General features: G+C 32.3%; 1 protein-coding gene across 1 annotated transcript; it reads left to right on the top strand.

The window, feature by feature from the left end:
- Nucleotides 1–4,135: 4,135 nt before the first annotated feature.
- On the top strand, nt 4,136–5,907 carry LOC134695886 (leucine-rich repeat-containing protein 51-like). Its single transcript, XM_063557356.1, has 3 exons — nt 4,136–4,343; nt 4,776–4,916; nt 5,375–5,907. The coding sequence occupies exons 1-3, from the start codon at nt 4,257–4,259 to the stop codon at nt 5,525–5,527; spliced, it is 381 nt and encodes a 126-aa protein (XP_063413426.1). The 5' UTR covers nt 4,136–4,256; the 3' UTR covers nt 5,528–5,907.
- Nucleotides 5,908–13,478: the final 7,571 nt, after the last annotated feature.

The raw sequence follows: 13,478 nt of genomic DNA, 5'->3' as shown, positions 1-13,478 counted from the left end.
CTGGGAACCAAATGTGTCTTCTTGAAAACAACTATGACATGATTAAGCATTACTCAAAAGGAAATTTTTGACATGCTTGTATTTCCAATTTCCATTCTCAATTTTATTTTGCTGTCATATAAAAACTTGAAAAGTAAGCTACATCATGTACATGTAACAAAAAAAATATATGCAAGAAATGACATGAAATTTACTCTGAATTAGTACATGAAATTGATGTAGAACTCACAAACTGAAGATGATCAGAAAAACATATGTTTTTTTATTCGAGTCAGATTTTTTTTTAACGAAGCCCTTCAGTGCTATCAATTAAAATTATTTAGTCAAATTTAACACTAGTATTAAAGTTTATCATAACAAATTGACAAATACGGCCTTATTTTCACCTACAAAAAATACTTTGTAACTGACATGTGCGGATTGGGGAGATATATAAAAGTTAAATTTATTTTGCATATCTGAAGGATAAAATCATTTTTGGTGAAGATCTGGATTCAAAATATTTGTTCGTCCTATGCTTGAACAGATTTTTTTTTTTCATCAATTTGGGAATCAGAATATTTTTTTCAGGAAAAATACCATAACCTATGGTGGCCGGTTAAGGCCATTTCGCGTTTTCGCGTTTTCGCGTTTTCGCCCATCATATTATATAGGGCGAAAACGCGAAAACGCGAAATCGCGAAGTCGAAAACGCGAAAACGCGAAGTCGAAAACGCGAAAACGCGAAGTCGAAAACGCGAAAACGCGAAGTCGAAAACGCGAAAACGCGAACCTGCCTTTTCAAGTTCAATATTCGCTTAGGCGGATCATGTGGGCATGGGGACACGCCCCCCCCCCCCTTTTCGTGGGAAAAATTTGGTTGACTATATAGGGAATCATTGCAGCATGACTGGAGAGGCCCCCCTTAGATCAGTCAGCGTCCTATATACCTTGTTATAATAAGGTATATAGGAATTTTGTTTTCTGAGACAAGTGCCTGTGCATAAACAATACGTTGTCGTGAATGTAGCCTAGGACATTTGTTCTGAACATGCATGAAATATTTGCCACTGGACTTTAAACAAACAACAACCAATCAATATATAGTACATTGTCTTAGTATAAAGCTGGCATTTAAGGTAGGGCCTAGCGCTTTCCTCATATAAAAATATGTTTAACTGGATCCGGAATTTTAATCGACAGATGGGTTACGGAGTTGGTTTTAAAATTATTATCGCCAGTCGTTAATGACAACATTAAGAACTGTCATGGCGCTAAAACTGTCTCGAGGTCATAATTAACTGTTAGTCCAGTGTTGCGAAAAGACGGCTGTTGTTTTACGTTGTTATTGTTATTATTTGTTTAAAGACAAATTGGTGAATCTATTAAGTTTGACAATGAGTACAAGCACAAGGTGAGCGCAATTGTAAAAGTAGGTCAGGTGAAAATTTGAATTCGTAATTTGAAAAAGTACCCAATTCTGTTTACAATTTTATCCTACAACATTTGCACTTATGTTTGTCATTGTATTTTTCTGCATGTATGTACTTGCTATGTATGAATACAGCACTAAAAATTCAACTTGAATTTGTTATGCAAAAAATAACTGAATACCAACATGATTAATGTCAATGTTTACAAAATCTTACAATCCCCTATTTTTGTATATTTTTTCCAATAAACTAAAGGCTAAAGTTCATGTCAGGAACCAACTTTAACCATCAAAGTCCTAATTATTTGATTTATTTATAAATTCTAATTTGTTGGACATTTCAATTTTTTATTATACATGTTATATGACATGCCGACTATAAATAAAGCTTTGAATTGAATTGAATTGATAAATCACTTGCATTGCCAATGAATGATATTGAGTTCATGGTCTAGTGGTTAAGACCGATGGCTATAACGCTGAAGGTTTTGATGTTCGATTCTCACTCGGGGTGCTAAAAATATCAGTACATTTTCACCCTCTCACACACATCTGCGGTACCCAGACCGGAGTTTAAACTAGAATTGGTACTATGGGGGCCTCATTTGGTCAAAGTTGTTCCCGACTTTGACCTGGAGTTCAATCTGCTGATATCTTTTTGGTTTGTCTGTTCCTGCCAAGTACTTTTGCCTCCTCCACCATAATAACAGACTCTGACCGGTGTCCTAACACTCCCTGGTGTTGGTCTGGGATTGTCCTTGTAAATATTGAACATTGTAAATACGTCAGTGACAGATCTCCATTAATCCCGATAGGGAGTGTACCGTACATGGATTCCACTGTACCCTCGCAGCTCTCGAGGGGTGCTCCATAAACATTGCCATTGGTCTCCGGTCCTGTGGTACAAAAATGTAGCATGTTCTGTTTGTTCCTCTCTTGTGCAGGAGGATGCATTAATTGTAGCCAATGACTTTAAAATTACTACAGTCTACTTTTATGCTAAGCACCAAGCATAAACATGATTAAGGAGTACAAATGGAGTAAGAGCATGAAGAGCAATGTTCAAGATGTTAGTCCAAATAAGTATGACGTCTTGAAACGCTATGATATATATGGGTTTTTATCTCAGGCGCTTTACATGTTGTACATCATTGTACATCATTTTTGTACATGGACGCTAAGGCAAGGTAAAAATTAAATAGCCTTTCAAGATGTCATATTTATATGGACGAAATGAAAGACTGGTAGACCTATAGCATATGTAGAGTTAGGAATTATGTGTCCTGGTAAGATACATGTAACATGTCTTCCTGCCAGTGGGGACAGAATTTCATACTACAATGTACTACATGTACATGTAGGGTAAAAAAAATCAGGAATAGCATAAACATGATATGAAAAAGTGTAAAAAGAAATCAAAAATAAAAACCTGATTTGTTCATTTGTTCTACAACAATGTACATTATTGATAAAAAAAAATATACGCTAGATAGCGACCAAAGACAACCACTGGAATTATTCAACACAGGGGCGTTTCCAGCCATTTTAAAAAGGGGGGGGGGGGGTTCCAACTATATGTCGCCATTCAAATGCATTGATCGTCCAAAAAAAGGGGGGGTTCCAACCCCCGAACCCCCCCTCTGGATCCGCGCCTGACTCCCCTAATTTTGGATACTGATAAAACAACACAAATGAAGGAGTCAATCAGTTTGAAAAAAAGCTACAATGTATTCAGTGAAAGGTGCTTTAAAATTGCAGAGATACCTGAATTTTGTATTATATTTAAGCAGAACAAAATCAATGCTTTGACGATATAAATGTACATGTAAATCATAATATTCTTTTTTTTTCCAGCTTAGTACCTTACAGTGCAAGGCAGAAAACTGCTAGAGTTCCTACGATTGATGCAAATAATGATATAGTGGCACCATTAGATTTCTCTTTCTATAGAGTATCAAATGTGGGAGGTAAGAACTCATAAATTTACATGAAAATAATATGTAACATGTGTGATGACATTTACTTTCTTTGTCTTCTTGAGGTATATTGTTTCTATTGGTGGGGAAAAGTTCTTTCTAATTTTTTTTGTCATGTCAACAAAATGTGGAAAAATTCAGATCTTGCTTCACATACTTGTACATGACATACATGTAACATGCATAATGTAAAATCTAGTATATAAGCATAGATGTGGTCAATTTGTAATTTCCAATGTTCTGATTTTGGTCAAGTTACAATTCTACAATTCTATTGAAAATTTGACTATAATCCAGCAGAAATAAGATTTATGATTTAATCTAAAAAAAAATGACATAAAAATCTAAAAAAATTGGAGAAGCAATATTTTATTATGTGTATAATATCTTTAAGAGTTGTTTGAAAGACAGGAAACAAACTTGTGAATTTTGGTTTGCCTTATACAGTACCATAGAGGGAAGAAAGATACCAGTGTGACTTTCAAACTCATAGATTGAAAATAAACTGACCATGTCATGGCTAAAAAAGGAAAGGACAAACAGAAAAACAATAATACACAAAACACAACATAGAAAACTAATGACTGATAAGCAACACAAACCCTATCAAAAACTGGGTACTTTATTGACTATAGACGAGATAAGAAAGAAAACAGATAACTACCATGACTACCGGCCGTACCCTTCTAATGAATTTACAAGATACATTGTACTTATAACATTTTACTTTTTTTTTTATAATAGATGTGAAGGAAGAAGAACCAAGAGAAAGTCCAAGGAAGGGAAAACAGCAAGAACCAGAAGGTGGCAAATCATCTAGTAAATGTCTACGTCTTAATAACAATAGTTTAACAGAGGTCGGACCATTGATGGAACTGGTTGTCACAAAGTTTCAGAATCCATCTTTATTAGCCTGGCTTGATTTGTCCTTCAATGAGTTAACCAATATTCACCCTGTAAGTATTTAAAAAAGGGAAGAAGTACACTTTTTTAAGCCATCGATTTAAGGGGGATCGGGACTATTCAGCTGCGCATATTATCAAGCATGACTTACCATGCACACCAAAAATTACAAGTTTGTGTCGTTAATTCACTCTTATTTTTTTTAATATTGTGATTGATTAAAAATGTTAAATTATCGTATTTTTGTCACTAAAAAAATATTATTATGACATTTTTATTAGATCATTTGATGATGGCGCATGATTTATTTTTGTAATTTAACATTGGTAGTGCACCATCATAAAAAAGATCATGGAGATCCCTGATGTAATCATCTTGGTTTAATTGAAGGAATTCTCAAGGACTCAATTAAAATGGAACTACCATAGAACTTAAAATGTCTCTTCATCTTCATTTTTGAAGACTTACAATTTTTTTATTTTCAGGTTATCACAGAATTTGAAAATTTACAAATTTTATATCTCCATGGAAACATGATTAAAGATTTGAAAGAAATTGAGAAACTTAGTGTTATGAAAAGCTTAAGGAAGCTTACGTTCCATGGCAATCCAGTAGAAAATGCAAAGGTAATTATATGATTTTCCACGGTTATTGTTTAGATTATTGCAGGAACATATAACATCCATATTGTAATACTTTGTCGTCTTCTTATTGTCAGTTACATTGCCTTGAACAAAAAATTATACATAAATAGTAATCAAGATCTATACAGTAAATTACACAAATATGAATTTCAACCTTGAAAATAGAGGCAGGTATCTTCCTTGAGGGCAGATGGACACATCCTTAATCCGACATAATTTTGCTCAAAGAAATGAAACATGTACATGTATGACAGATTACGTTTGAATTTGGTGGCATCACTTCAAAAGTTCTAGAGATGAGTTACACGCCCCTTCATATCATTATATGTGTCCAATGAATATATTCTTTATTTATTTAATTTTTGTTTAAGAATCTAACAACTAGTAGATAAGCAATTAGCTATACACGATTTGAATGTACATTATATCATTAATTGCAGGGATACAGACAGAATGTCTTGTCGATGCTTCCACGATTAGAGAACTTGGACTTTAGCAGAGTGACGAAGGCTGATAGAATGACAGCTAACACATGGGCTCACATGAATGCTAATGCTAAACATAAGAAGAAGAAAAATACTGATGATGATTGAGAAAACAATATTTCAAATTAATCATATACTTTGTGTTGAACTTGCCGTTTAAGAATCTAATGCATTCTGGGTAATATTATCTAAAGTGTACACTGAATCACTTTGATTGGATTACAACGTCTGAAACAATTGAAATTCATCCAATGATATGCGTTGTTTTAAATTTTGGGTATGAACAATGAAATTACCCAGAATGCATTAGATTCTAGAACAGTGAATTATTTGTTACTTCTCATGAGCATAAACTATTTGTATTGAGCCTAAGGAAATGAATAATGTCTGTTATATACGTAACAGCTTTGTGAAATTTTTACTACATGTATGTTAGTATATAAATTTGATTTTGTCAGAAAAAAAATTTCATGATTTAAAAAACTAATTTTTCACAACTGAAAGGGAAATTGTTGCCATGGTTGTTGAATGTTATATAATACAATGTTATGCATATAATAATTTTTTTTTGTTTTGAATCAGTTTCCCTTTCAGTTGAAGATCCCATTTACATGTACTTAGATAAGGTTTAAAGAGTATCACCTTAATAATTATTATAGTTTAAATATGATGGTTAATTTTCTACAAAGAATCATGCTCATGACAATAACACGGGCTTACTTATTTATTTGCATTTAGCAAAAGATCTAGTTAAACATACTAAAACATAGGGAATACAGAATTGTAAATAGATAGAATCACAGCAGTTACTGTAAACCAACTTATTTTTGCGAGCGATTTATTTTCGCGACTTTCACGTGTAGAAAAATAACGCGAATATAAATCAAAGCAAACATGTAAAGCTTAGATCTTTCCTTCAAGTAGATAAGAAAATCGCGAAATAAAATAGCCGCAAAGTTGTCAAGAAAGAGAGGAACGAAAAATAAAGTATCCGCGAAAATAAGTTGGTTTACAGTATAATATCATGATATTTTGATACCCTTTAGTTTTACAAGAAATTTAACAAATTTAAAAGTTTTATTTTGAATATGTTAAATTTCTGTAACTTTTCAAAAGAGGAAAAATTTAAAAACTTTATTATTTCCTCTCTTTTATAATTTCTAAGTATAAATAGATAGATCATGCATGTTAATTTTATGATATTGCCACTTTCAACATATTCAGATTTGCATTTGAAAAGAACAAGCTATAAGCTATTTATAATTTGGGGTATGAAAAAGTTGTAAAATATGTATTATTAGTTGTAAGATAAGATGTGTAAGTTTATATAATTTGGTTTGTTATTATTTATTATTTTTCTTTGTTAATAAACTTATAAAGTGGAATTCTTTATTTGAAAGAATTTCTTTTTTTTTATTTGTTACAGAAATTTTGGAACATATCTAGAGTTATAAAATAATGTTCTTCAAGTGATATTACCAATTATTGTTTCAAAGATTTTTGAAGTTTTTTTGAAGTTATCTTTGCTGCTTTTTAATATTTGTTAGCTTTATATTTATAAGGAAAATTCAACTTTTAATGTTTTATTTTTATATGAAATTGAATTGAAACATATGGAACATGGACTTATAGGAGTAGGACACCCATGTCCTCAATTTTGAAAAATCATGGTTTTATAAATGTATAAACATTTAACTGAAAAAAGATTGAAAAATGTTTTTAAGGTCAAAATTATTCATTCTCCATTACTTCAAGTTTCAGAAGAAAAAAGATGCCATAAACTGCACAAAAAAAATATAATCTCCTAGTAGTTTGATTTGAGATGTAAATTGACAGGAGATGAGATATACTTGAGAAATAGCATGTATCTCTTTTTGAGAATGAACATTTGTGTGTTTAAACATATTTCTTATTGTAAAAATAAATAATATTTTTATTATAATTTTAAGTGTATTTTTATTCATTATTCTGTGATAAAGGCAGTGCTTTGTAATATAATATTTTAATATTGACATAATTCAGATAATGCTGTCTAGAGCCATTCCATTTTGTTTGTATTATTTCTCGAAGTTCAAAGAATTTTTTTAATTAATGGGTTTAGAAATAAGGCAAAAAGACCCTGACTGAGAGATATTTGTTTTTTAAATATTTTTCATTTTTTTTTTTTTTATATATTTTTGTTTGGTTCTGATAATTGATATGTTTTCAGATAATTCAAAATATATTAAGTCACAAATCATGATTTATATATTTAACTGATTGTTAAGGATCATTGTTTATTGTTATATAAATCTCTATATGAGTGATGTACTTTTGTTTTTATCTGAAACAGAGTCTCATTGGCCAAGTAGTCTACTTGGAATTTCTCGTTACATTGAAGACCTGTTAGTGACCTTCTGCTGTTGTTTTTGCTATGGTCGGGTTGTTGTCTCTTTGATACATTCCCCATTTCCATTCTCAATTTTACTTCTGTATCATCATCATGTCAAAACAGATGTTGTGAGTTAAAATCCTGTTCATGTCAAGTGTGCTCAACTCCAATCGTAAAATAATAATGACTAGATCCTCAGTTTTCATACTGGCGGGTTTGACTGCTTCCATGCACTCTGGCTTTTGATGTGAAATATTAAGCCGTAATTAAGTAAAGAGACTGCACTGATTTATATAAAATGACATGGTTTTAGGCAAATAACAGACATGACAAATGCTTGTTGAGGAAGGCTTTCAACAGTTCTTCAAGTGGTCCATAGGTGACCTGTACATGTCTTAGGGCAAAATTTCTGTCCTTATCCAAATAAAAAAAATTGTCAAAATGTTGAGCTTTCTTTTCAGTATTCCCATTTTGCTGAACCTACCTATTTGATTTATTTTCAAATGTTCTCATCTGGAATATATAGGAAAAAATTGCCACTGGAGTTTAAGCTAGCAACAGTCAAACTATCGATTTTAATGGCTTGAAGTATTTTTAAAATGGTAAATGTGATTTGTAGAAGATGGACGAAAGATACCAGAGTGATAGTCAAACTCATAGATCGAAGATAAACCGACAACGCCATGGCTAAAAATAAAAAGACAAACAAGTTATAGTACAGAAGACACAACATAGAAAACTAAAGACTAAGCAACACGAACCCAACCAAAAACTGGGGGTGATCTCAGGTGCTCTGGAAGGTTAAGCATATGTGTTTCTTGTTTGATGTACATTGATCCGTTGCTTTTCCTGTTTGAATGGTTTAAACACTAATCATTTTAGGTTCTTTATAGCCATCCATTGTAGGTTTTCGTCTCGAATGCCTTGTTGGTAATCTGCGGTGTGGGACTTATTATAGAATCACTTGATCTTTCCCTGAATTCCCGGCGTTGTTTGGCAATTAATTTGATTGTTGATATGAGTTGTGCCTCACAAGTTCTGCGAGCTTTTAATCCATGCTGATTATCTGTCAAGATGGTATGTTGTTCCAAAAATGTGATGACTGAACCGTGGAAGATGTGTTCGAGAACTTTGAATGAAATTATTCTTTTAAATTTTTCGATTGAGAATTGTTATTGAACTCAAATTGGGATAATACATGTGATGATAAAGTTATACTTTGAATGGTAACTATTGATAACATATCAGAAATGTATGAAAAGACTAAACACCAGTAAAATACATTTTTTAAGATTTGAATTATACTCTCACACTTATTTTTTTGCATAAACTTTCGTATCTTAGAAAATACTAGTCCTATAAAAAAGGGATTCGTAGGTTCATATTTACATTCAACGTTTTTTGTCGGGTATTTTTTTACTATCAATGTTGAACCAAAACATTGGTAGTAAACATAATATCCGATGAACAACGTTGAATGTAAATGATAAGAACGTACTAATACTAAACGACTTATAAAAAACAAAACATTATAACCAGAAAATAACAAGCGTAATACCCTAATTTACCAATAGGGATAACAAGAAAACATATTAAAACGGTAAAACAATTATCGAATGATTCTTCATAAAAATAGAATTTGACAATCATTGCTTTAAAAACTTGAAAAATCACAAACAAATCTGGTATCAAGTCGACAAATAACATATTAGGCATAGGCCAGTAGTTCAATAACGTGTTCCAAGTATATGATTCAAATAAATCTCCCTGTTGATACGATATGAGCCTGTGGTACAAGTATTACAGATTTTCGTAAATGTGTATAATTACCAGTTTACTATTTATATCCGTATACTGATTTTTCATAGTAATCTGCACATTGCTATAAAACAAAGCAATATAGATGTCATCGTCAAGCATGTCAAATACGTTTAAGTAAGTGATACAGATAGACAGGAAATGCAATAGAAAAAATTAGAAACATTGATTTACAAACTGTTCATCTGCTAACCGAGTTTCTGTGGTTACAGCTCGAAGACGGGCTTGAAAGTTATTGTGAAACTGCCTATTCAAGATGTAGCGTGAATCAGAATGATGTGGATACTTAAAATTTCCAAAGATTTTTTAGAGTACATACAATCTAATTCTCTTTCATATTGTAAAAGTATTAAAAGGTTTGACTTTTCTACTCTATACACAAGTATTCCAAATTCCAAACTAAAAGACACATTGAAAGAGCTGATATTGCTTTTCTTCATAAAAAAGAATAACCAACGTAGATACAAGTATCTTGTCTAAGGGAGGGATAAATCCTACTTTGTAAAGGATCACTCTGATTCAAACAAAACATTCTCTGAAACTGATATTATCAAGATGCTTGATTTTTTGATTGACAACATATTTGTTAGGTTCGGATGACGTGTTTTTTTCAACAGACTGTCGGCATTCCAATGGGAACAACTGTGCCCCTCTACCTGCCGACTTGTTTCTTTATTGATATAAGGCTGACTTCATGAAGGAACTTCTTAGGAAGAAAGAGAAGAAGTTAGCAATATCCTTTAGCTTTACTTTCCGCTATATAGATGATGTTCTTTCACTAAATAATTAAAACTTTGGTTACTATGTAGAACGCATCTATCCCCTCGAACTAGAGATAAAGGATACTACAGATCACTTAAGTCGGCCTCATGTCTTGACCTACATGTAGAAACTGACAATGATGGTCGGTTGAAAACAAAACTTTACGACAAAAGAGATGATTCCAGCTTTCAATTTGTGAACTTTCCATTTCCAATAAGCAACATTCCAGCAGCACCTGCATACGGGGTATATATCTCCCAATTGATACGATATTAACGTGCTTGCATTTCCTATCATGATTTTCGTGATAGAGGGTTGCTTTTCACACGGAAGCTATTAAACCAAGAGTTTCAAATGGTGAAGTTGAAATCATCCCTTCGCTAATTTTCGCCATCACGAGTTGGTTGACCGTTATGGAATAACCGTTTCACAAGTGATATCGGATATGTTCCTTACGTCGTTACTACAATCCCTTCCCTTTCATGAATGTGACCTACCGAATTATACTATTTACCGGATTTGTTATCATATAAGCAGCACGACGGTTGCAACATGTGGAGCAGGATCTGCTTACCCTTCCGGAGCACCTGAGTTCACCCATAGTTTTTGGTGGAGTTCGTGTTTATTCTTTAGATTTCTATGTTGTGTCATGTGTAGTATTGATTGTCTCTTTGTCTTTTGTCACTTTTAGCCATGGTGTTGTCAGTTCACTTTAGATTTATGAGTTTGACTGTCCCTTTGGGATCATTCGTCCCTCTTTTGAAAGACAATATATTTGGAATAATTATATATATAACAGCTATGCTCACTTTGTTTTGCTGATCAGGCTTTATGTAGGCAGTTATGTAAAGTCTCTGCTTTTTTTTACTTTTTCCGAAGCGAAACATGCGTTCCTAAATGTTGATTTTCATAAAACTGTTGATGTTTTATAAATTGTAACAAAACAACTTGATTGATGAGTTTCTGATATGAAGGACTGTGATATAAAACGAATCTTATGAGTCTAATAATTGAGATTTTAAGCTATAAAAGCATAACAATTTCAAGTTTATTTACAATTTACACAATGTGTATATGTAAAGTATGTTTAAATGAACATATGTTTTCATAGTTTATCACTTTATTCATTATAGGTTGAAAAATACAGGCAAAGTTTAGATGTTTATGAAGTGTCCTATATTTTGACTTTAGTGGAACCTTAAAACGAACTTTCAATTGGTTCAGTAATATTTACTTCAAAAACTATTTGTCTACAATGCCCTAACAAAGATGATGTTATATGTTATTAAATGCCATAATTAAAACGAAAAAGAGTAGAAAACAAGTGTAATATGTTAATACTGGTATTTGTTTACATAATGATTAACTATTATAAATTATAGTGAGCAATACTATAGACACTTACTACTAGATTATGCTTGGTATACACTTTCAGATCAAAGAATGACAGAGATTGTGTGTCTTCAACAATTCAAGATTGTTTTGTCGACTACAAAATGAGACATCGGATGAATCTATTCTGAACATGTATCAAGTCATCATTGATGATTGTATCCTGGAAAAAGTTAACCATTCTACAATACTATCGAAACTACGTATAATCAACTAGTTCACGGGTGTCATTCGGTTTATCGAGAGAAATGAGCGTGAAAGAATATTTAACGGCGGTCAAGTATTGAGCGACGATCGTGAAAGTTCTGGTAACGGATCGTGAAAGACATTTAATCGAGAAGACATATGAAAGGTCAATACATATTCTAATTAAATTAATTACACAGACAAATTTACGACAAAATAAAACTGTCTGTCAAAATGGTTCAACATTATGATCAGTATGTCAGAATATCCAGTTTTAAAAGTCCATAGTTATTACAAAACAACAAAAGGCAGATTGCTTCTCGACATTTCAATGACATAAAAAAATGTAAACAAACATGATTTTTTTCACAAATTCGACTAGAAAACCTACTTTAATACGAATAAGGGCATTCTATTTGAATTAATCAAATGGTTCTTATAGTTATTTTGTATAAACATAATATGAAACTTGGTAATAAAGAACTATTTACACAAAAATGGAATTTTGGATCGTGAAAGATCCTGTACCGTATTTTTGAAGATCGTGAAAAGGATCGTGAAATATCCGATGCTACGAAGACGTTCAAATTTTTCTTCAATTATATCATAGTTAATATTTGTTATTGGTATTGAGAAAAGCTATATAGGTCAACATCCTCACTAGGTTTAAGCTTTTCAAAGTATAAATATTTTCAGAAAATGAAATGTTAAATAGTTGGATGATTGTAGGATGAAGCTTTTTATTGTCATGTGAAGTACTCACTTATCACGAGTTATAGGATATCCACATTTGGTATATTGGATCCTATAAACTACATTCACCTGACCCCGAATTTGCCTTATTTCATGGATGACGATTCATTTTTGTGGTCAAGTCCGTATCGCGGATTCGTTAATTCGTGTACATTTTCGACTTCTGCAAGGTTTCAACTGACATTGAACCCATTGTCATGCATCATTCGGCAATGCTCGTTTTATGTTGTCTAGCCTTTGGATATATACATGTATGCTATAGCGCTAGGCATTTCGTGTATGGTGTACATGTCTGTTTGCATGTTTCATAAATGACCATAATATCATCAATTGTATTTGATATATTGAATGATAGAAATATGTCTATGTCTGGCTGTCGGTCAGGGTTCATATACTTTTGACCTTATGTTTCGAATTAATTGGCCAGCATAACTTTTATATTTGTCAGTTTCTAAGGCACTGTAGGGATCAGAACACATTTATTTGGTCTACGGGATATTTGTAGAAATCTGTATGTCATGGTTATCTGACCTTGCACTCTTTTTATTAACCATTGACAATCATAATTTTTAAAAAAATGTGGTATGATTGCCAAAGAGACAATTATCCACAAGAGACCAAGGTGACACAGACATTAACAACTATAGGTCACCGTACGTCCCTCAACAATGAGCAACGCCCATACCGCATATTCAGCTACAACAGGTCCCCATAGTGACAATGTAAAACAATTAAAATAGGAAAACTAACGGCCTTATTTGTATATAAAAAAATGAA

This window comes from Mytilus trossulus, chromosome 14 (assembly GCF_036588685.1).
Source record: "Mytilus trossulus isolate FHL-02 chromosome 14, PNRI_Mtr1.1.1.hap1, whole genome shotgun sequence".
Classification (NCBI taxonomy): Eukaryota; Metazoa; Mollusca; class Bivalvia; order Mytilida; family Mytilidae; genus Mytilus; species Mytilus trossulus.
Note: the sequence above shows the minus strand (reverse complement) of the source record. Positions and strands in the feature narration are given on the sequence as shown.